This window comes from Thamnophis sirtalis, unplaced genomic scaffold (genome assembly GCF_051295495.1).
Source record: "Thamnophis sirtalis isolate CommonGarterSnake01/CBP01778 unplaced genomic scaffold, rThaSir2_p1.2 scaffold_11, whole genome shotgun sequence".
NCBI lineage: Eukaryota > Metazoa > Chordata > Lepidosauria > Squamata > Natricidae > Thamnophis > Thamnophis sirtalis.
Genome location: NW_028261391.1, coordinates 49,530,672 through 49,553,861, shown reverse-complemented (window position 1 = coordinate 49,553,861; position 23,190 = coordinate 49,530,672). Strand labels below are relative to the sequence as shown.

The 23,190-nt window shown below is 47.4% G+C and overlaps 1 protein-coding gene across 1 annotated transcript in view; it reads right to left on the bottom strand.

The window, feature by feature from the left end:
- SORCS3 (sortilin related VPS10 domain containing receptor 3) overlaps positions 1 to 23,190 on the bottom strand; it is a 716,202-nt gene that overhangs the window by 307,188 nt on the left and 385,824 nt on the right. The window contains exon 4 of the mRNA XM_087725809.1: positions 7,729 to 7,887. Within this exon, the coding sequence (XP_087581935.1) occupies positions 7,729 to 7,887 (159 nt within the window). The remainder of the gene's footprint in view (positions 1 to 7,728; positions 7,888 to 23,190) is intronic.

Here is a 23,190-nt window from a genome sequence, read left to right as displayed (position 1 = left end):
GGTCATCTTTTGCCTGTGAGTGATACTCATGACAACACAGGTTTTTAAAATGGATTTAATTGCTGTTTCATCTCACCACTATGAGTAGCATGGAAATGCTCAGGTCAGTTACGTATTTTCTAAAAATTGTTGTGATAATTTAATTGTTTTGTTCTTGAATCATGTTCAAGAAAAAGGTACAAGATTTCATTTTTTCTGTTGTTTTATTCAGACATATTTGAATTGCAATTCAAATCTATTGCAGCAAAAAAACTAGAATTTTCTTCATCCTGGATGTACTGTCCAGTTACAGTGATGGGGGGGGGAGGATAGGGGATATGTAGGGTGAATCTTGTGTACAAAGTGTGGGTCACAGACTTCTATGTTTCTAACAGTCTCTCAGCTTAACCCTTCTAGGAAAAGAGATACCCAAAATGCCCCCTCCTGGATCTTTTGTGCAAAATAGATTCTGTCCTATAGTTTCCTATCCATTGGAAAATGAGTGGAGGAGGAACAACTTTAGAAATCAAAGAGCCTCTTCATGCATAAGCAATGAATGATGGGATATTCAACCGTCCTTCCTTCATAATAGACAACTGCAAACAAATGGTCAATGGGTTAAATATGTCAAGTAATTAACATAATGTTTTTCAGTGGACAGATGGAAGAAAACCTTAGTGGAAAGGTATAGCAATCTCCAGTCTTGCCTGTGTATATCTGTGGCATGTTTATATACAACATTTGGTAATGGTACCTCTTCCTTTAATCTGAGGCATAAAGAGAAGCATAAAGAGAGGTTCTGATGTCAGCCCTAGATTATGAAACAGCAACCACAGGAATTATCGGAATTTTTAAGAGACATAACAATACAATCATGAAAACCTGACATAGTTTCTCTCCTTCCCTTGCCCTATACCAAAGTTGGGGAAACAAGGTAAGTAAAAGGCAGCATAGCCTACAAAAGGAATGTGGTTATGACAAATACCTTAGAAGGAATGCTTCCTAATTTCTAAGGCTGTAAATGTGAGAGGTGAGAAATGTACTTTCGTGAGATTCACCAGTGTTACTCTACAATAAAGTATGATTGGATATACTTTATATTTGGACTATCTTGCAAGGTAGCATATCCAAATTAACCTTTTCCATTCTGCTGGGATTATATACTCTTGACAATACGTAGTACTAAATGCTACTACTATTATTCCTTTCAAAGGTTAAATATTGTAAGTCATCTAGAGCTCTTTTGGAGTACAGCATATTTAAAATTTAATAAACAACACAACCCAGCAAAAAGCAAGGAGTTTTGGCTTCTATGTTATTCATTGTCAAACTCTAAACCAATAAGACTACATGTGAAACCTCTTGAATTTCTTCATCTATCATCATCAAGTGAAGGAGGGAAAACCTCTATCTCTTAATATTTTGTTTCTTCAGCAGAATTTTGAGTGAAGTATTTGAAGCATATAAAAGAGATTTAGCAAGGCATTTCAATCCAGAGTCAACATATCCCAAAGGGTGCATTACATATCAAATCCAATTCTTATAGCTGCTTTCTATAAGCATAGCCACAATTGATTTTTTTTCTTTTTTCTTTCTAGCTTAAAAACAACATCAAACCATCCAGCAACATCAAATGGTACACTAGATCTTTAAACCTGTATTGCTATAAAGTTTTGACATTTGCCCTAGCAGGATAAAGCCATTTAACATGGTTATATATCTGAAAATATCATCATTACATGTTTAGATAATTAGCGATGTATCCTGATGTACCTATGCATTGTATAATACAATGGTTACAAATTAATTCAATCATGTAGGTAATATACAAAGCATTTTGTGTGATTGTGGTACAGGGCAGCAGAAAAATCAGTACCTTTTCCTAAATGAGCATTAATGGGGTTTATTCACCAAGAGCTAGGGAAAATCATTTCTGGACAAAAATTCAATATAAATTTTGCAGACATAGAGACACTTAAAGAATAACTTTAGAATCTATCATTTATATGTCATATTCTCTATTTCCTGAGCCCTGCTCACAATTTCCTTATATCTGCTCTCCAGACAGAATAAAGATGAAAGAGGACTATGAAATTATTAAGATGCCTTGCTATTTCTGGATGGAGCCCAGTGTTTATTCATTTTCATTTTCAATTTTGTACATTCACTTATATACTGAATATTTGCAATAATAATAATATAATAATAATAATAATAATAAAAACCCAACCTAAACACAACTCATCATAAACCCAACCTGTCGCTTTCATACACCCCTTCTTCTCCCCCTCCAACTTTCCTTTCTCCCTCCAACAATCACCCCTCCTACTTCCCTTTCCCCTCCTATCTTCCTTTCTTGCCTTCCTCACCCTCCTTCCCCTCTCATCCTCCTTACATTCCCCTCTTCCTCCCTCCTTACTTCTCCCTCTTCTTTTCCTCTACTTCTCACTTTGGTGCATTTCTCTATTCATTAATCTATTCAGTTACTAAAAATTGCACTAAAAAGAAAAGAGAAGGAAAAAAAAAAATAAATAAAAAAGAGAAAAATAAAAAGAAAAGATAAGGAACAACAGTATACAAGTGTATTCTTCTTATTCTATATATTGAGACTATATCTCCACCCACCCACCCACCCCCAATGAACCCCCCTCCCTAATCCCCTCCGACTTCCCAGGTCCCACACCCGGCACAGTTCAGTACCATTCACCTTCTAGAATATCTTATTAACAATAATAATGAAAATAAAATAAAAAGAACACTCCGAAAAAGAAAAAAAACGAAAAAATAAATAAAAAAATAAAAATCTTTTGCATTATGCTCAGCCTCCCATCATTCTTAAAATTTAAACAGTATAGATCATTCCATTTATATTTTGTCTTCGTCCCTTGCTTCTTTGATATTTACCCCCATCTTCCTGTAGACTCTCCAGATAGCCTTTCTTAACCTTATATTCAAATAATAGTTTATACAAAAATCAATTTACCTTCAAATACAGAGCAGTCTAATCATACTTTCGCTACTCATCTTCCTACCCCTCGTTTCTCATCTCCATTCCTCCCAAGCCCAAATTCCATAAGATTAGGATCTCGCTCTTCACTTTAAAATCCTGAGCTTTTTATGTTATACTTCAAGCATGTAAATCCGTAAAATGTATGCCCAAAATCCATACCACTTCATTCAGTCCCAAGATCCCTTCATCGATATCCCGCTCCACCTTCCCTTCTGCCCCACTCCTCCCGACTCCATTCATCCCAAACCGCAATTCAAATAAATCTTGGTCCCCGCTTTCCTCACACCAGAAAACAATTCATGCGTGGTTTGGATTAAAATAAAAATAAGTCTTATAAAGATCCCATACAATATCTGTCCAAAATAAGCAATGCTTCTTTCCATTCCTCATCGGTACACAGCTTTACCATTTCGTACCAAACAGGAATCCTAAAATTTTAATCAGTCCAAGAGCTTAAAAAGTATTTTAAAGACATCGCTGGATCTTTATTCTTTACTCTTCTGCCCTTCCGGAAAGAGAAGGCAACCCTCTGCCTTATAACCACGTGTCCCGCTGCTTTGAAAATATGGCTAAATCCTCAGTTTCCGCTCTTCTGCCTCTCCGGTAGGGGGAGAACAATTCCCTCCATCTTGTAACCAAGTGAATTGCTGCTTGTCTTTCCTTCACCTTGTCTTTCCGCATTTCCGAGTGAGTCAAGAAGCCCCGCCTTCAGAGTTTTATAATAAAAGTCCCGAGCTTCTGAAACAGAATTGAGACGAAATCTTTGATTCTCGAGTGTAACTGTGATTCCAACTGGAACTTCCCATTTATACTGTATTTGACGATTTCTAAGCTCTTGGGTTAAAAAAGTATAGTCTCTCCTTGCTTGCAGCATCTGGAGTGGTATTTCTTTAAAGACAAACAAATTTTGCCCATCGATTCACAGCCTGTTGTTGTAAAACTTTTGGATGATCGCATTTCTGGATTCTCTTGTGAAAAAGTATATAATTATGTCTCTTGGAAGCTGTCGTTGTTCTGCTACACACGAATTCTGGCGATAGATTTTTCGAATATTCCAATCAAAATTGAATCCCGGACTTCCCACCGCTTGGCTGAAAGCCTCTACAAACGTCTGTTTCAAGTTCTCTCCTTTCTTTTCGGGCAGTCCTCTGACTCTTATTGCAAACGCCTTTCTGTTATAATTTATCATTATAAGTTGTGTTTGAGTATCTCTAATCTCTTGTTGTAATGCTTGGATGTTGGAAGTCAAATTAGAATTAGCCTCCTCCAAAGTTTCCAGTTTAGTCTCCATTTCTTCGATATAATCTGTCAAAGTAGACATAGCTTCAAACATATCCACCTTTATTTGGGCAATCTTAGTCTGTATTTTGTCGCATAAATCCAGCACAAATTCTTTGATTTCTTGTTTAAAATCATTGAGTATTTGAAAAAGAAGCTCCTGTGTTAAGGAATCTCCAGTAGGGGGTGTAGGAGGCAAGGGCAGCGATTTACTAACAAGTTCTTTAAGCACATGCGGGGGGGAGCGTTTTGCCTGCTTAGACCTGGGAGGCATTATAGATAAAAGCTGAGAATAAACAGATAAACAGTGTCTTCACCTGCTCAGTTCTCAATACGTTATTTGTAGATTTTGCTTGTTAATGAGTAGCAGTCTCCGGGGAGATAAAGCCGGTTAATTACGTCATCAATCACCAACACAGTAAAAACGCCATTTTGTAGCACGGTTGAACAAAGAAGTTTCAAAGGAAAACGAGGCTGGTGTTTAGATAGTTATAAAAAAAGGAACATCACAGGAGTAAAACCCGCTCGTGTTAGTCTTAAGTTGCTTTAAGCAGTTTATCATTGTCCTGAGGGGGGGGATCGCCTGTCTAGGGCTGCAAAAAAAAAGCAGCTGAGAAGAACTGGCTGGAGATAAGAGCTCAGTTACGCTGGATCTTTTCTCCGTTCGCAGCCCCCCCCCCCAAAAAGAAAAGGGGCTGTGAACTACGAATAAATCCTAGCACCTGAGCTTCTGCCTGCCCCTTTCTGCCAAAAAGGGGTGATATCTATTGATCTTAATTAGATATACAGACCAGAACTCTGAGAGGAGCTCCGTTGAGCTCCTTCGGCGACAGACTCCGCCCCCAGCAAGATGCCTTGCTATTTCAAATGACTATGTCTAGAAAAAAAAACATTCGTGTCAAAACTTTTTAAATCTTTTTCTCTTGTAAATCTATAGACCATTAGTATCAAGACATTAAATGGTTCACAGTCCAATACTGTCACAGGAATCAAACATTCATAAATAACATTTAAGAAATAATGATCTTCTCTCCTCCTTGTGCTCAGTCTTGTAATTCTATGAGTTACTAGTTTCAGAAGTATTTCCTTACCTAAACAGAGAAACACAGAATGATGATGGGTGGGCAAAAAAAGCAATGGCACTGGGAATGACCTCCAGTGTCTTGCGAACTTCCTCATTTTTTTTCCTTGTAGGAAGCTAGTAGTGAGCATCAGAAATCAATCTTTCTTTCCTTCTCTCCTTCCCTTCCTCCTATCCTTCTTTCTTGTCTTCCCTCTCTTCCTCCTTTCTTCACTGTTTTCCTTCCTTCCTTCCTTCCTTCCTTCCTTCCTTCTTCACTTATTTAGACTCTTCCCTCCCTCTTGTGACTATTTGACAGCTTCCCCATTTACTTTGTGGGAAGCTTTCAGGGAAAAAGTCAATGGAGAAGCTAACAGGAAATTGCAAGTCCAAGGCCAGCAGCCAAGTGGCTGATGCCAATTGAGGGAGGAACAAAAGAATGTTTGAAAGATGTTGTATGGGTTAGGAGTGTTTGGACCAGAGATTACCTCACAGGTCAGTGAGGGCATGTAGAGGGACATCATAGTTCAGTAAAGGTGCCCAGGGATACATGAGAAGTGCTGTATAGGTTGGATAGAATATGCCGGACTGTGTGTGTGACATAAATCAAGAAGAATGAATGGATGTTGCAAGGCTGTATGACAGGTGCCATACCAATTGGGGATGGCATTGGAGGCAGCATGGATAAAGAAAGGTGTGCAAAAGTGTTTCCTGGGTTGGAGAAGGCACATGGAAGGTGACACAGGTTGAGGAAGGAGAGTGGGCTGATTGGCGAGTCTGGCAATTGTGTGGAGGAGAATGGCAATGGGCAGAAAGAGTACAAGGGAGTTTTTTTCTTTCTTATTTCTTTCTCTCTTCTTTCCCCTTTCCTTTTCATTTACAGCATGCATATAAATAGCTGCTGCTGGGTGAAGGAGGGAGGGAGTGAAAGATTGTGGGACTGGCTGGGAAAGTTTCATAGAACATTTAAAATGAAGATTATATGATCACAGCAGCAGCTGCTAGCACTTGAGGCAGCCACAAATTTCCCAAATTTAATTCCCTTGGAAGTTATGTCCTGGTTTCTGGACATATTCTGTTATTTAGCTCATATGAAGTATCTTGGTTCAAAATTGTTGTCCTCTGATGCACCATTCATCCAGTTATAATATTATGAGTTTTAGGACTATATGGATGCACAAACCCATAAAATATGTGAATTTGGAAAATTAATATTTCTATTTATTTCACTGATAGATGCTTGAGGGGAAAGTTGGCTATAATGTGCTTCATAATCTTAATGGCTTTTATTAGCTCAGTCTTCCAATATGAATCTTTATTGCTTAACTATATAGATTAAAAAGACTATAGAAGGCATTAGATAGAACACCTTATGAAAAATTATCAGATAAATGGCATTATACTTTTAATTCTAACAAGCTTTTATGACTATTTCTCAGAATAATGTCTTAGGCACATCCTGAGTATGTAAGTATAGTGCTTTCTCCAATAAAATTATTAATGTCTTTGTGGCAAAGAATACTTTATAGGAGAGGGATACAATGCAAACTGTACTGTAGTGTCAATACTTCTGGACAACCTAATTCACATCAAAGCAAGTGATTTCCAAAAGTAGAACAACCAACAAAACTGTAGGTTTCTTCTTCTCCAAACTGCAATGATTAAGAGTAGTATACATTCTAATAGCACAAATCCAAATTGGGCAATTATGTAGAGGTGGGATCTGCATAGTTCAAAGGAAGAAATTACCGGTTGCGGTTGCGGCAAATGACCAAGTTGCCTTCCTGGGAATATTTAAAACTAGGATCATAACTCTCCATCCTTTTAGAATAAACTACTGATTTGCCAAAATGATAACACAAAATGCTGTCTGTGCCTTGCCACTTGCATTAAAAGATTTTTTCATTCTTACCATAAGCTAAACAGTTGCTGCTGCAGTTGTTCCATGGAAAACTATGAGCATATTTTTTTTTCTCTTTCTGTTTGATGTTGTATTGAAAATATACACAAGATAATTTGTTACTGTCTTATGAAACCTGACTTGGTTGGGTGCCACAAACCAGCATCCTGTATTTTGACATCAAAACAAACAACTATAGTCCAGTTAGCTTTTCTTCTTTTGTGCAAAGGGAGAGAGGAATGAAGCAAGAGTAAATGGGCCTCACAGCATCAGCAGGCTACTTGTCCACAGGAAAGAAAAATAAACCAGGTATATTGATTTATCATGCCTGAATAATAATGCTTAATGAAAAAGTCTGAAAGTCCAAGCCCTGAGGAGGTATATATGGGAATAACATAATAGTTGTTCCTAGCTGTATGTGAAATGTTAAACTGCAGTTTGGTATTGCATTTGAAATGGAGTTTGGATATGTGTCCAAGGAGAAAGGAGAAGGGCACGTACCTTTTGGTCAATGCTGTATGCTAGAATCCAGTCTTCTTGCTTAGGATGGAAGAGCAGACTCTGGATGTAGAAGCTGAGTCTATATTTTTGATAGGTGGCTCCTTCGTCATTACTGATGAGGATGCTACTTTCAATCTCAGGATCACTTAAGAGCATTATCTATTTTAAAAAGTAGGAAAAGTTGAAGAAAGTCTAGTAATCTAACAATAATTGCAAATACATATATATATATATATATATATGCATATATAACATGCATATGTAAGGTTTTCACACCAGTAATTCTGGCATCAATCCACAACCACACATTAAACGCTAAGCAGGGTTTGGCAGTGCCTCATCTGCAGGTGCCTAATGAGATGCCCCAGTCTTCAAATATCACTAAAATCTCACAGGAATTAGTTTAAGAGTCTCAAAATGTCAGAAATTCTCATGTGAGAAAGCTAAAATCTCACAACATTTCTTTAAAACGTTGTGAAGTTTTGAGGCTGTCAAGGATGGCATAGACACTTGCTATAAAATAAAAAAGATTGCCAGGCAGAATCATGTATTAACTTCTTTTGAACAGATTTGTGTTATTAAAAGAAAGACAGATGGCATCATTAATTTATTTTTCAAATTTGTAACTACACACACTCAGCAAAGCCAGACTATTGATTGAGAAAAGTAAGACCAACACAATCATTGTTCTTCTCCCTAGTGGTGGAGGCAGCATCCAGACTGGGTTAACCTTCATTCACTCATCGAGAGGACTGGGTCTGATAACGTTGTTTAACCACGCCCCTGCTAGGTAGACCCAGCTTTAGACTCAGTCCCTCAATGAGGACGGCTGCATCATCATCTTTCTCCGGTCAAAAGCTTGTGATTAATCTGTAAATTTATGTTTGTGAGTATTTTGGACTGTCCTATTGAAAATAGTACCATTGCTGTTTCAAATAACCAGGCTAGAGGCGTTCGGTAACGTAACGGTTTTTCCGGCTTTATTAAACACAGGTCTGTGAACTAGGAGGATTCAGAACGTGGACAGCTCCCGGCCAACTGACAGCTCTTTATATACTGGAGCTGTCAGTTGGCCAGCCAATAGGCGCCCGCCGTGCCTTCCTCCAGCTGGCGGGTGCGTCGCAGCCAATCAGCTGCCGGCTGCTCCAGCCCCTCCCGTCGGCTGGCACGGGAGGACGTAACACTCCTTCCCCCCAGATGGCGCATGCGTAGTCTCTCAAATATGCGGGCTGTCTGCACACGCGCTGGGATCTCCTCAGTGCTGGGGCATCTCCCGACGAAGAAGGTTGTGCCTGGCTGCGGTGACATATCTGAGAGGCTGATCTGGGCCCGGAGCCGATTGGGATGGGCCGAGGTAAGACTGCGTAGTGTAAAGGGCGGAGGCTTCGGTCTGCATAGTCGGTTGTAGTTGGCAGAGCCGTGGCGTGACGTGGTTGGGCAGGCTGATCAGCCCCTGGGCATGCAGGCCCCGGCTGAGTTTTGTGTGGATCTCTTCGACCGGTTTGAGCTGAAGAGGCGCCGGAAGGAGGTGCCTGGTTAGGCTGGGTGGCCCCGGAGTAAGCAGACCCTGGTGGCTGTTGTTGGTTGCCCCTGTCGGTTGCTGCTGCCTGGGATGCCGGTGCCCGGTGCTGCAGCTAGTTCACATGGCACCTCCATAGTTGTCTGTCGGCCAGCAGAACCCTGTAAGAGCAGGGCCCTGTTATCTCGGTCACAACCCTGGCTAGCCATTTGGGCTCCCCTGCGTAGTTTTGAGCATATTCTATTTCTAGGGGGTTGTGAAGCATTTGGGGTTGTAGGAGAGAAGGCAGGGTGCATCCTGTCAAGGATAGTTCTTAATCTGCGACCCATTAATAACTCTGCTGGGCTTTTTCCCGTTGTTTGATTTGGAGTTGCATGTTGAGCCAGTAAATATGTGCGAAGCCGTTGTGGCCAAGGAAGGTGGTGTAGTCTGGCTAGGGCTTCTTTCGCTGACCTTATGGCTCTCTCAGCCAAGCCATTGGCCGCGGGATGGTAGGGTGCTATCGGTGCATGGCGGATGCCTAGTGATGCTAAGAATGTTAGGAAGGTGGAGGATTGGAACTGGGGCCCGTTATCGGATACGATGACGTCTGGTAACCCGTGTGTCGTAAATAGGGATTGTAGGACTTGCACAGTGGCGCCCGCTGTGGTTGAGGCCATTTGGAAAATTTCGACCCACTTTGACAGGGTGTCTACTATAATTAAGAAGGTGCGGCCTTCTACGGGGCCGAAGAAGTCAAGGTGTATTCGGCTCCAGGGGGAGGGGGGTTTCTCCCAGGGTTGTGTGGGTGTGGAAGGGGGAGCTGGTCGTACTGCCTGACAGGGAGAGCACTGCTGAACCCAAGCCGCTATGTCTGCGTCCATGGAGGGCCACCAGGCATAGCTGCGGCTGAGGGCCTTCATTCTGACTATGCCTGGGTGTCCTTCATGGACACAAGTCCTTCATGGTGAGGACTTGTGAGCGGAGGGCAGCAGGTATCACCACTCTGGCACTCCACAGTAGATAGTCGTGGGACGCTGACAGCTCGTCCCTTCGGCGGTAGAATGGGAGAAAGTCGCCTGTCCGTGTTTCCTCCGTCCAACCCCATCTTACTGCGTCCAGTATTCTTTGGAGAGTGTGATCGGAGCGCGTGGCATGCGCTATGTCCGTGGCTGACAGGGGACATGAGACGTCCTCAGTTAGAGTAAATACCGATGTGGCTGGAACTGGGTCGGTAACTGGGGTAGGTAGGGGGCAACGGCTGAGGGCATCTGCATGCCCTAGCTGTTTGCCTGGTCTGTATACCAGGTTGTATGAATAGGCGGAGAGAAACTCTGACCAACGGCCCATTCTAGGTGACAAGATGGGTGGGGTGGAGCGATCCCCCGCGATTATGCCCAGCAACGGCTTGTGATCCGTTACTAGGGTAAAATGGCGGCCGTATAGGTAATAGTGGAACCTTTTTACTCCCGCTACGGCCGCGAGGGCCTCCTTGTCCTACTGGCTATAATTCTGCTCTGGTTTGGACAAGGTGTGGGAGTAAAAAGCGATGGGTAGCTCGGTTCCATCTGGGTATGAATGACTGAGGACTGCTCCAATCCCATAGGGGGATGCGTCGCAGGCCAGTACTAGGGGTCGGTGCTCATCGTACTGAATTAGCACCGGCGCATTAGTTAGCAGTGCTTTGACAGCCGCGAGCGCTTGGGCTTCACGGTCTGTCCAGGCCCAAGGAGTTGACGTGTCAAGGAGGCGGTGCAGGGGCTCCGCAACTGTTGCTTTATGAGGGATGAATGGTGAATAGAAATTTAGGAGGCCCAGGAAGGCTTGGAGCTCCTGTTTATTGGTAGGAGTGGGAGCGGAAGCGATGGCTTCCACCTTGGAGGGGGTGGGATGGATTCCGTTGGAATCCACCAAAAATCCCAAAAACTCCACTGACGGCACGCCGAATTTACACTTTGAACGTTTTAAGTGTAATCCGGCCATGCGGAACCTTGAGAGGACGTCCCTTAATGTTTTGATGAGTCCTGATCGGTCCTTTGTGGCGATCAGGACATCGTCAAAATAAGGGACGACCCTGGGGATGCCGTGGAGCACTCGCTCCATAAGGCCCTGGAAAATTCCTGGGGCGATGCTAACCCCAAACTGGAGGCGGCGACATTTGAACGCGCCTCGGTGCATGACGATGGTTTGTGCCATAGCGGACGCTTTGTCAACAGGTAGCTGTTGGTATGCTTGGGCCAGGTCCAGTTTTGCGAAAGTCTGGCCCTGGCCCAAGGAGTGTAGGACATGCTGCACTATGGGCACAGGATAAGGGTGGGCTTGTAAGGCCTTGTTGAGCATGGCCTTATAGTCCACGCACACCCTCAGTGAGCCATCGGCTTTGAGTGGCAGGACTATAGGTGTTTCCCAGGGGGCGTGATCTACTGGCTCTAGGACTCCCTGGGCGACGAGCTTGTCGAGCTCGGCGTCCACGCGAGCCCTCAGAGCTAATGGAACCCGTCTGGCCTTTAAACGGATGGGCGCCACCAAAGGGTCGAGATTTAGGGTGATGGGGGTGCCATTGTAGCACCCTAAAGCGTCTGAGAAGACGTCATCGTATTCCGCTAGCAGGGACTCCAGGGAGGGTGCTAGTTGTAGTGAATTAATGCCTGAGATTCCCAGGCCCAAGGCTCTGAACCAATCCATGCCCAGTAGCGAGGCTAAGGAGGGTTTGACTACCGTTAGGGGTAACTGGCCCTTGAATTTTCGGAATGAGACGGGAAAGGTACCGCAGCCCAAGATAGGGATGGTGTGACCCTGGTAGTCCCGTAGGAGGCAGTCTGCAGGACTGAGTTGTGTAGGGCGGAGGGTTGGTATAAGTGTCCCTAAGGTGTCCCACGAAATTATGGTGCGGGCGGAGCCAGTGTCCAGCTCCATTGTGCAGGGGCAGCTTGCGAGTAATATGCGGAGGTGCATTTTACCCTGGCTGCCGTACGATGAAGCAGCAGTTGGTTTGGCCTGCCAGTCGGCTGTCGTTGGCTCCGGGGTGGACACGGCATAATAGGTCATCCAGCCTGGGGTCTGGTGGCGGCCAGCAGAAGGTTGGTTGGTCATCGGCAGAGTGGACGACGTGGAAGACGAGGGAGGTCTTGGGTTCCGAGGTTCTCCGGAGGAAGATTTGCAGACGTTGGAAATATGGCCCTTTTTACCGCAACGGCGGCAAACAGCCATGCGGAAACGGCATGATGCCCTTGGGTGGTGGCCGCCGCAGCTCAGACAGCTACCTCCGTCGCGCAGAGGCTGTGCCCTCATGAGATCCACGGTGACTGTGGCATCGGCACAGGGGTCATTGGACAGCGTTTAGCTGTGCACGCCGGAGTTGGGCCACCCCTGCAGCGCGGATGAGGGCAGTCGACGGGTGTCTGGTGTTGAGTGGCCGGCCATCTCATACGCCCGGGCTATGTCAATGGCGATTTTCATGGTGAGGACGGTCTTCTCTAAGATTTTCCTGTGGAGGTTAATATCTGCGACTTCGTAGATGAACTGCTCCAGCAAAGCGTCCTCTAAGTCGGGGAACTCGCAATTTATAGCGGTTGCCGCAGTTCAGCAACGTATTGGGCGATTGTCTGGCCCTGTCTCTGAATGCATCGCCGGAAAGTCTGTCTGCGAGTGTATCTGGACGGTGCCGGCTCGTAGTGGAGTTTCAGGCGCTCCATCAGGATGTCGAGAGGTAGGGAGTGCACAGGTGCCGGGGCGGCTAACGCACGGGCTGTGGCAAACATTTCTGCCCCGCAGTAATGTAAGAATGTGCCCCTTCTTCTCCCCTCGGGAACCTCCGACAGATCATGGGCCATCAGGAAGACCTCGAACCTTTCCAGGAACGCATCCCAGGATTCAGTTTCGGGGTGAAAGGCAGTAAATACCGAAGATGGTACCAGTGCTGGCACTACAACGGGCTCCGTTTCTGACATCCTCATCGCCAGTTTTAAATAACCAGGCTAGAGGCGTTCAGTAACGTAACGGTTTTTCCGGCTTTATTAAACACAGGTCTGTGAACTAGGAGGATTCAGAACGTGGACAGCTCCCGGCCAACTGACAGCTCTTTATATACTGGAGCTGTCAGTTGGCCAGCCAATAGGCGCCCGCCGCGTCTTCCTCCAGCTGGCGGGTGCGTCGCAGCCAATCAGCTGCCGGCTGCTCCAGCCCCTCCCGTAACAGCTGACCCCAGCACTAAGGACCTTACAGGATCCAAACGCTTGGTTGGTCGGAGCTTCTAAGCTTTTTCAGAGCACGTAGGCTGACTTAAATCTGAGGTGGCTGTAACAACTGCAAACGGCTTCTCATCGCCTCGCCTAAGCCACTTAATTACTTCCACCCGGCAGGGAGGCAGGTTCTTGCTGCCAGCTGAAGGCTTTTCGCTGTCCCTTCCCCCTCAGAACGTGAGGCAGACGGCCATTTAAACTCCCACTGGGGACACGCTCCGCTGTTCCTGTCAGACAGTTGAGCAGCAAATTGCAGCAGATCCGAGACTGTTCTAAGAGAAGTGTTAATTATCTTAAACTGCCACGGAGTGACCCATAAAGGGAACACCAAAGTTGGTGAAAGACAGGAAAAAAATTTGCCTCAGCACTGCGGAAGAGACATGGTGACAATACTCTCTCTTAGCCAAATCTTTACTGAGCGGGTGGCGCGACCGTTGGAAAAGGGCGTGAACCGCCATTTGAATAACTGTCAGAGCACTATGGTGGCCGCTATGGCCTCAGAACCTCCTGCAGCGGCGGAGAGGTCGGAGGAGCCTCAAACCACACAGTCTGGGGAAGGAGCTTTGGCGCCTCAATCCCACCCACAGCCTTCCATGTCTGAAGGCGGCGGATCAAATGTGACTGTCAAGAAATCAATAAGGGCCTCAGTAAAGGCAAAGAAGGCTAAAAAATCTACCAGTTCTCGCTATGAGAAACAAAAAGAAAAAGTGCTGGAACGTATTCATAAAAAGGCGGCCAGTAAGAAGGCTTCCTCTTCCCAGGCATCTGATAAGCCACAACAACCTCAAGGGTCATTGTTGTTATCTCCTGGCAACAGGCAGAATAGGGAGGCTCCCCTTAACCCCATCTTCCCCATCAATGTTTCAAATATCTGGGGGCCAGTTCAGGAGCCTCAGGTCTCCCTGCCTGTCATGGAGGACATACTGCCACCTACTGTCCAAGAGGTTGGATTCTCTTCCTTCTAATGCTGCACTCCTGGGCCAGGCACGTCCCATGTTCTTGCCTAATTTTCAAGACATCATTGCCAGTGCCATATCACAGGGCATCTCAGCAGGCCTGCAGCAGCGGGAGGCCCTGTCACAGAGACAAGCAGCTACCCCAGTGACGGCAACACCAGCATCAACCCCAGTGGGGATACCTGCAATCCCGGTGGTTTCCAGCCAGGAGGATCAAGACCAATCCTCCGAATCAGAGGAAGGAGAGCTCAAGAAGGCTGAACTCTCAGAAGATGAGGGAAGGGAGACTGATCAAAAAGCCTTTTCGGGCCTCTTCCCTCCAACTCTTTTTCCATCTTTGCTGTATAAAGCAAAGGCAGCCTCCAAAATTGGGGCTCAACCAGAAGTGGCCACGCCTCAGCCTATGACTGTTTGTGCCGAATCCCTGTATTCTGAACAGGTCCTTCCAGCCGAGACTATACCAATGCCGAAGATATTTGTGGATTTGATTCAGAGGCAGTGGATGTCTCCCACATCGGGGCCAAGTCCCTCTGCCTCAGCTAAAACATTTTTTAATGTCGCTAATGATTTGGCACAGTTTCTGTCCACCCCCACTGTAGATGCTCCAGTGATTGCCCTCTATACACCAGCTCATATGCCAGGGGCTCCTGAAGATGTCCTAAAGCCAAAGGAAAAGAAGGAGGACCTGACTTTGCAGAGAGGTCACCAGGCGGCGGCCTGGGCAGTCAGAGCTGCCACCACAGCCTCCTTCTTCACCCGGCCATGCCTCCTTTGGCTACAGGAACTGCAACAGGACATCCCTATCTTGGATATATGCGCTCACCAGGACATTGTGAAATTAGTGGCTGCTATCCAGTTTGCTTTGGATACTATGCTAACTTCCGCCAGATTCGCCGCCAGAGCCATGGCTCCTCAGTGGCGTCCCGCAGACTCCTGTGGCTCCAACAATGGCAAGTTGATGCGCTCCACAAGTGGAGATTAGCCTCTGCTCCATTCAAGGGCAGTTCTCTCTTCGGGGATGCATTGGATCCATACCTGGTGGAAAATAAAGAAAAGAGGAAGGTCCTTCCCTCAGCACCCAAGAAGGGCTTCAATTGTCCGGTGCCATACCCCAGGTGTTCTTCCTTTCAAGGCCAAGATCTTGGTTCATCCTTTTGGAACCAGGACTATGGTTTCTCCTTTCGGGGGGCGGACTATGGGAGCCAGGGATATAGACAGCAGGGGGGCTTCTCTTCCAGGCAGAGAGCGCAACCTGACTGGTATCAGCGGGGAAAGTCCTCCAGGAGTCCCTTTCAGGGTGGGGGAGGATGTTATTATCGCAGAACCTAGCCCCACCAGGGCCAGCCATCGGAGGTAGGCTAGCCTTATTTGCAAATGTGTGGGATACGACTACCTCCGATGTTTGGGTTAGTTCTACTGTCAGAGAAGGGCTTGCCCTGGAGTTCATCTCCAGGCCCCCCAGGATCTTCAGGACCTGTCCAGTCTCCTCCAACACAGCTTGCAGACACCTCATGCAGGAGGCGGTCCAACATCTCCTTGACATACGAGCAATTCAACCGGTACTGGCAGACGAATGCGGGCTGGGGTTTTATTCCATACTCTTTGTCATTCCTAAGGCCTTGGGGGGCTGGAGAGCCATTTTGGATCTTAAGAAATTAAACAGGTTCATTTGTTATAAGCGTTTTAAGATGCATTCTTTGCATTCCATTTTGGGTTCCCTCAGGCATGGTGGCGCAGTGGTTAGAGTGCTGTACTGCAGCCACTTCAGCTGACTGTTATCTGCAGTTCGGCGGTTCAAATCTCACCGGCTCAGGATTGGCTCAGCCTTCCATCCTTCCGAGGTGGGTAAAATGAGGACCCAGACTGTGGGGGCGATATGCTGACTCTGTAAACCGCTTAGAAAGGGCTGAAAGCCCTATGAGGCAGTATATAAGTCGTTAGAGCTATTGCTATTGCTATTGATTTTTTAACTTCAATTGACTTAACGGAGGCATACCTTCACATTCCTATTTTACCCCAACATAGACGGTTCCTCCATTTTTCCTATCTAGGGCAGCATTTCTAATACACTGCCCTCCCTTTTGGGCTGTCGTCGGCACCCCGGGTATTTATGAAAGTGTTAGCAGCCTTGGTCGCGACACTACAGGAGGTGCCCATTACAATTCAGGCTTACCTTGATGATATTCTTATTCAATCTTTGTCACCTAGACAGGCACGGAGAGATCTGGCATCTACTATCCAAGCCCTTCAGGCTCATGGGTTTTCGATCAACGTTCCCAAGAGCCATTTCCATCCATCCACCAGGTTGGTGCATTTGGGGGCATTGATTGACACAGCTGAATGCAGGGTTTACTTGTCTCGCGAGAGACAGGACTCTCTCAGGGCTTTGGCAGGTCAGGCGGCCAGGACACGCAGGTGTTCCTTGGCTTCCCTATCTAAATTACTAAGGACCATGGTGTCAGCCATTGGGATTGTTCCGTGGGCGCGTTTGCATTCCAGACACCTCCAATGGTTCCTCTTGCCTTTTCAGAGGAGACTCTTAAGCTGCTCCCTGGCCAAGGTGTGTGTCCTGGAGGTCACCCATTCCCTCGGGTGGTGGACTTCTCATTTAATCGAATTTTTAAAATGTTATTGTTAATCTTAATTGGGTTTGTTTTTTGGATACTCTATCTAATTTTGTTTTAACTTTTGTAATATGTGTTCTTTTTAATGTTGTACGCCGCCCTGAGTCCTTTGGGAGAAGGGTGGCATATAAATCCAATAAAGAAACAAACAAACAAACAAAGGGCCGACTTTTCAAGGATCAGGACTCATTGACTGTCACAACAGATGCCAGCCTCTTCAGCTGGGGTGCAACCCTTCAGACACAGGTAGCACAAGGCCAGTGGGACCAGGTGGACCACTCGCACAACATAAACTGGCTGGAGTTGAGGGCGGTTCATCTGGCTCTCCGCCACTTCCTTCCACGGGTGGCGGGCAAACATGTGCTTGTGTTAACAGACAATGTGTCTGCAAAGGCGCACATCAACCATCAGGGGGGTGCCAAATCACGCTCCCTCATGGACGAAGCCATGAGGTTGGGACTCTGGGCTGAGAGAAACTTGCTCTCTCTCTCACTGCAGAGCATATTTCAGGGGTGGCGAATGTGCAGGCAGATTGGCTCAGCCGCGAGGTTCTGGACAATGCCTAATGGCAACTGCACCCCTCTATCTTCCAGGACATTGTGGACAGATTTGGCATGTCGGTGATAGATCTATTCACCATCCCCAACAACAGCCAGCTCCCGCAGTTCTTCACTCAGTTCCCTGCACATCGATCGGAGGGGGTGGATGCATTGCAATGTAGCTAGAAACCTGGCCTTCTAATATGCCTTTCCACCATTGCCTCTTCTTCCCAGGCTAATTCAGAAGATACTTGTGGAGAAGGCTGAGATCGTATTAGTCGCCCCAAACTGGCCACGCAGGACTTGGTTCACTGACCTTCGAACACTTTTGGTGGACAGACCCTGGAGGATCCCTCAGGATAGGATCTCCCTCCGTCAGGGGTCACTGGAACACCTGGATCCTCAGTGGTTCCAGTTGACTGCCTGGCATTTGAGCAGAACGTCCTGGGGGGGGGACAATTTCTCCTCCAGGATCATCAAGACAATTCAGGCTGCTAGGTGTCCTTCCACCTGGAAATCTTTCTGTTCCTGGTACTCCGGTAGGACAGTGGAACCTACTAAGGCCACAATCCCTCAAGTTCTCGAGTTCCTGCAGGATGGTTTGGACAAGGGGTTGGCACCCAATACCATCCAGAGACAGGTGGCTACCATATCCTCTGTATTGTCATGTGGGGGTTCTCCTTCCTTGTCTCAGTTACCTACGGTGCGCCGGTTTCTTAAAGGGGCATCCAATATCAAACTGCCTGTGGTCCATAGGTACCCATCCTGGGACTTACCTAAGGTCCTTGATGCCTTAATTAGAACTCCATTTGAACCCCTGAAGGAGGTTTCTCTCAGATTCATGACACTGAAGGTTTCATTCCTGGTGGCCATTACCTCCGCTCGGAGGATTTCAGAGTTACAGGCGCTTTCAACTAGGAAGGACTTATGCGTTTTCCATCAAGATCGTGTGGTTTTATGTCTGGATTCTTCATTCATCCCTAAGGTGTGCTCCTGCTTCCACCAGACTCAGGAGCTCATTTTGCCCAATTTCTGTCCCCGGCCTGTTTACCCATTGGAACACAAGTGGCACACCTTGGACGTATGGAGGGCTCTTAAAATTTATTTGAAACGCACATCTGACATTAGGAAATCTGATGCTCTCTTTGTGTCCTTTCAGCCAGCCTCCTTAGGTAACAAGGTTACATCTCCTACCATAGGCAGGTGGTTGAGAGCATGTATTTCAATGGGGTACCAATCCGAATCTGCTCAGGTGCCGGGTAGGATTACAGCACATTCAACAAGAAGTGTGTCCACTTCAGTGGCCTGGGCGGCTCAGGCCCCCTTACATCAAATATGCAGGGTGGCTACTTGGGCCTCTCTATCGGCCTTTATTAAGAACTACAAAATGGACTCATTTTGGGGCCTGTGCTCTGCCCCCCCTCCATCTACAACTATTTATAGAATACGGTTCTTGGACTTTGGCCTTGGATTTCTCTGGAACTGGAGGAAGGGAGGCTGGCTCTTTTGGAACTTATAATTTTAAATTCTGTGTTGCGCAATTTTAAATGGGTATGTTGAGTGCGTGAGACTGAATGAGTTAGTATGAAAGACCCACTTTTTAGTATTATTATTGCTGTATTCTTTTTGTGTTTTAATTATATTGTGGGGACTGCCTGTGTGAGTGCCTGAGTATGCCTGATTCGGAGGACCTGGCGGGACATGCGGGGGCCATTGGGGTGGTTGGGGGAATTATGCCCACGGGAGAGAGTCGGAGCATTGCGGTCATAACAGGGAGAGGCAGATATGGCGGGGACTTTAGGGCTGGCCATTACAGGGGAAGGAGGGTTCGCTATATTGCAGAGATCCCTCCTTCCGGCCCTATGAGTCCCACTCCAAGGTCAGATGGCGTGAGCGATCAGGACCCTGGTCTCAGGCTGCTGTCGCTAAATGCCAGGTCTGTTATCCATAAGGCTCCCCTCGTCCGGGACTTGATTGTAGTCGAGGGGGCAGACCTGGCATGTATTACTGAAACATGGCTGGGCACGGAGGGAGGAGTCCCCCTCGTAGAGCTGTGCCCAGACGGGTTTCAGGTGCTTCATCAGCCGAGAGCCCAGGGAAGGGGTGGCGGTGTGGCTATTGTAGTCCGGGAGTCTCTAGCTCCTCGTAGGATCCCTGCTCCGGAGCTTGTCGGGTGTGAGTCCCTGCTAGTGAAGTTGGACCTCAAGGGTCAAGCGGGTTTGCTGCTAACGTACCTGCCTCCCAACTGCGTTGCAGCGGCCCTCCCTGCGCTCCTCGAGTCAATAGCCGAGCTAGCAATTGAGTTCCCTAGACTAATGGTTCTGGGGGACTTCAATTTGCCTTCGCTCGGCGAACACTCTGATGGAGCGCAGGAGTTCATGGCCTCCATGACAGCCATGGGCCTGACCCAGGTAATTCGAGGCCCTACCCACTTGGCGGGACATACACTCGACCTCGTATTCCTCTCGGAGCAGTGGAATTATGATCTTGGTCTGAGGGGAAGTGAGACCATTCCCCTGTCGTGGTCAGACCACTACCTACTGAGGCTAGACTTCCGGAGGCCAAACCCCCACCGTAGGGAGGAGGAACCGACCAGGTGGTTCCGCCCCAGGCGACTGATGGACCCTGTTAGGTTCCAGACGGAGCTTGGGGTCATTCCAGATGCTCTCGCCCACAGTTCGGCGGAGACTATTGCTGCGGCCTGGCACTCGGCGGCATCAGAGTCTCTTGACCGAATTGCGCCACTACGGCCCCTCCGGGTCAGCGGCTCGCGGAGACCTCCTTGGTTCACCGAGGAGCTCCGCGAGATAAAGCGCCGGAGGAGACGCCTAGAGCACCGGTGGAGATCCGATAGGTCCGTACCGAACCGAGCATTGTTGACAGCCTGCACCAAGGAGTATATTTGGGCACTAAGAACTGCCAAAAGATCACACATTGCCTCCTTGGTAGCGTCCGCCGAGTCTCGCCCAGCCGCCCTGTTTAGGATAACCCGCTCCCTCCTAAATAGGAGGGAGACGGGGAACCCCATACAGGGAAGGGCTGAGGAATATAGTCAGTTCTTGGCGGACAAAATTGCTCGGTTTCGATCGGAACTGGACTCCACCCCTGCAGATCCAGCCGGGACACAGGGGAATAACTTGGTAGACCATCTCTGGGTTGAGTTTCAGGATGTTGCCTCTGGGGATGTGGACAAGGCTATGCGAGCTGTAAGTTCCTCCACCTGTATACTGGACCCGTGTCCCTCTTGGCTGACTGCCAACAGCAGAGAGGTGACACGAGGCTGGCTCCAGGCGGTTGTCACCGCCTCTCTTCGGGAGGGACACCTCCCCACCGCACTTAAGGCGGCGGTGGTGAGGCCCCTCCTGAAGAAACCGTCCTTGGATCCAGCAGTTCTTAACAACTATCGTCCAGTCTCCAACCTCCCCTTTCTGGGGAAGGTTGTTGAGAAGGTGGTGGCCTTACAGCTTCAGCGTACCTTGGAGGAAGCTAACTATCTTGACCCCTTCCAGTCTGGCTTCAGGCCCGGTTACAGCACTGAAACCGCTTTGGTCGCATTGACCGATGATCTCTGGAGAGCCAGAGATGGAGGCTATGCGTCCATCCTGGTTCTCCTTGACCTCTCAGCGGCTTTCGATACCATCGACCATGGTATCCTTCTGCGACGACTGCGGGAGGTGGGGGTGGGCGGCACTGTTTTACAGTGGTTCTCCTCCTACCTCTCGGACAGGTCGCAGTCGGTGTTGGTGGGGAGGGAGAGATCGTCCCCGAGGCCCCTAACCTATGGGGTGCCGCAGGGTTCGGTTCTGTCCCCCCTGCTATTTAACATATACATGAAACCGCTGGGCGAGATCATTCGGAGGCACGGGATTAAGTACCATCAATATGCGGACGATACGCAGTTGTATCTGTCCGCCCCGTGCCAACTCAATGAAGCGGTGGACGTGATGAACCGGGGCCTTGAGGCTGTTAAAGACTGGATGAGAGCTAACAAACTGGTACTCAACCCGGAAAAGACCGAGTGGCTGTTGTGTTTTCCTCCCAAAAATTTGGTTAACGTTCCATCAATCAGGCTGGGGGGGCAAAATCTATTCCCCTCAGATAGGGTCCGCAACTTGGGAGTCCTCCTGGATCCACAGCTGAGTTTTGACCACCATCTGTCGGCTGTGACCAGGGGGGCATTTGCCCAGGTTCGCCTGGTGCGCCAGTTGCGGCCCTACCTGAACCGGGAGGCTCTCACAACAGTCACTCGAGCCCTTGTGATCTCTAGGCTGGAATACTGCAATGTGCTCTACATGGGGCTGCCCTTGAAGAGCATCCGGCGACTTCAGCTAGTCCAGAACGCGGCCGCGCGAGTGATCATGGGCGCACCACGGTTCGCCCATATAACACCAATCCTCCGTGAGCTGCGCTGGCTACCTGTTGATCGTCGGGTGCACTTCAAGGTCTTACTTACCACCTATAAAGCGCTCCATGGTAGTGGATCTGACTATTTGAGAGACCGCCTCCTGCCAATTACCTCCCTGCGTCCCATCAGATCGCACAGAGTAGGCCTCCTCCGAATTCCATCCGCCAGTCAGTGCCGACTGGCGACTACGCGGAGGAGAGCCTTCTCAGTTGCAGCTCCGACATTATGGAACAACCTCCCCGTGGAGATCCGTACCCTCACCACAGTCCAGGCCTTCCGCACAGCCCTCAAGAACTGGCTATCCCGTCAGGCCTGGGGATAGGATTACTCTCACCCCGCCCGAATGTTGAGTGAATGTTGTGTTTTTATGACCAATTTCCTTTAATCACGATTTTTTTTTCTTTTTAAGTTTTGTCTTGCACCCCCTTCCCTTTATTGCTGTAAGCCGCCCTGAGTCCCCTCAGGGAAAAGGGCGGCATATAAATTTGCAATAAAACTAAACTAAAAAAAATTTGCAGCAGCAGATGCGGCCTTTGGTCGCAGTTACTACAGTCAGTAGTTACGGCTGACACTTCAACGGAACAGCTGCAGCTTTGGTACATCCCAGTCTAGATGCTGCCTCCACCACTAGAGAGAAAGGGCATTGGTCCTTACCTGAGATACCTCTTCTCCTAGGGTGGAGGCAGCATCCAGCCCCTCCCTGAAATCAAACTATATACATATATTAAAACGAATTGTATTTAGATGTTGGGAGTTGTTTCAGGGGCTTTAATTATGTGACTGAGAAGTACATTAGAATTCAGCAGGAAGTCCACCTTGATATCCAGAGTACATGAACATTCCAACTTAGAGGGATGATGCATTGGGTCTGGAGTTTTTCGTCTAAAGCTGGGTCTACTTAGCAGAACCGTGGTTAAACAACGTTATCAGACCCAGTCTTTGCAATGAGTGGATGAAGGTTAACCCAGTCTGGATGCTGCCTCCACCCTAGGAGAAGAGGCGTCTCAGGTAAGAACCAACGCCCTATATACTAAATAGAAAACCCTCCCTCCAGCTAAGAGATAACCATACATTCTTCAAATGTACAGATCTGACCAACATGATTAGATGATTTTTTTCTAATTCTGTTTAAAAACAAATCATTTTGAAATGTAGACATTTTATTCACATGCATAACTCTGCACAGCAAAGAGAATAAA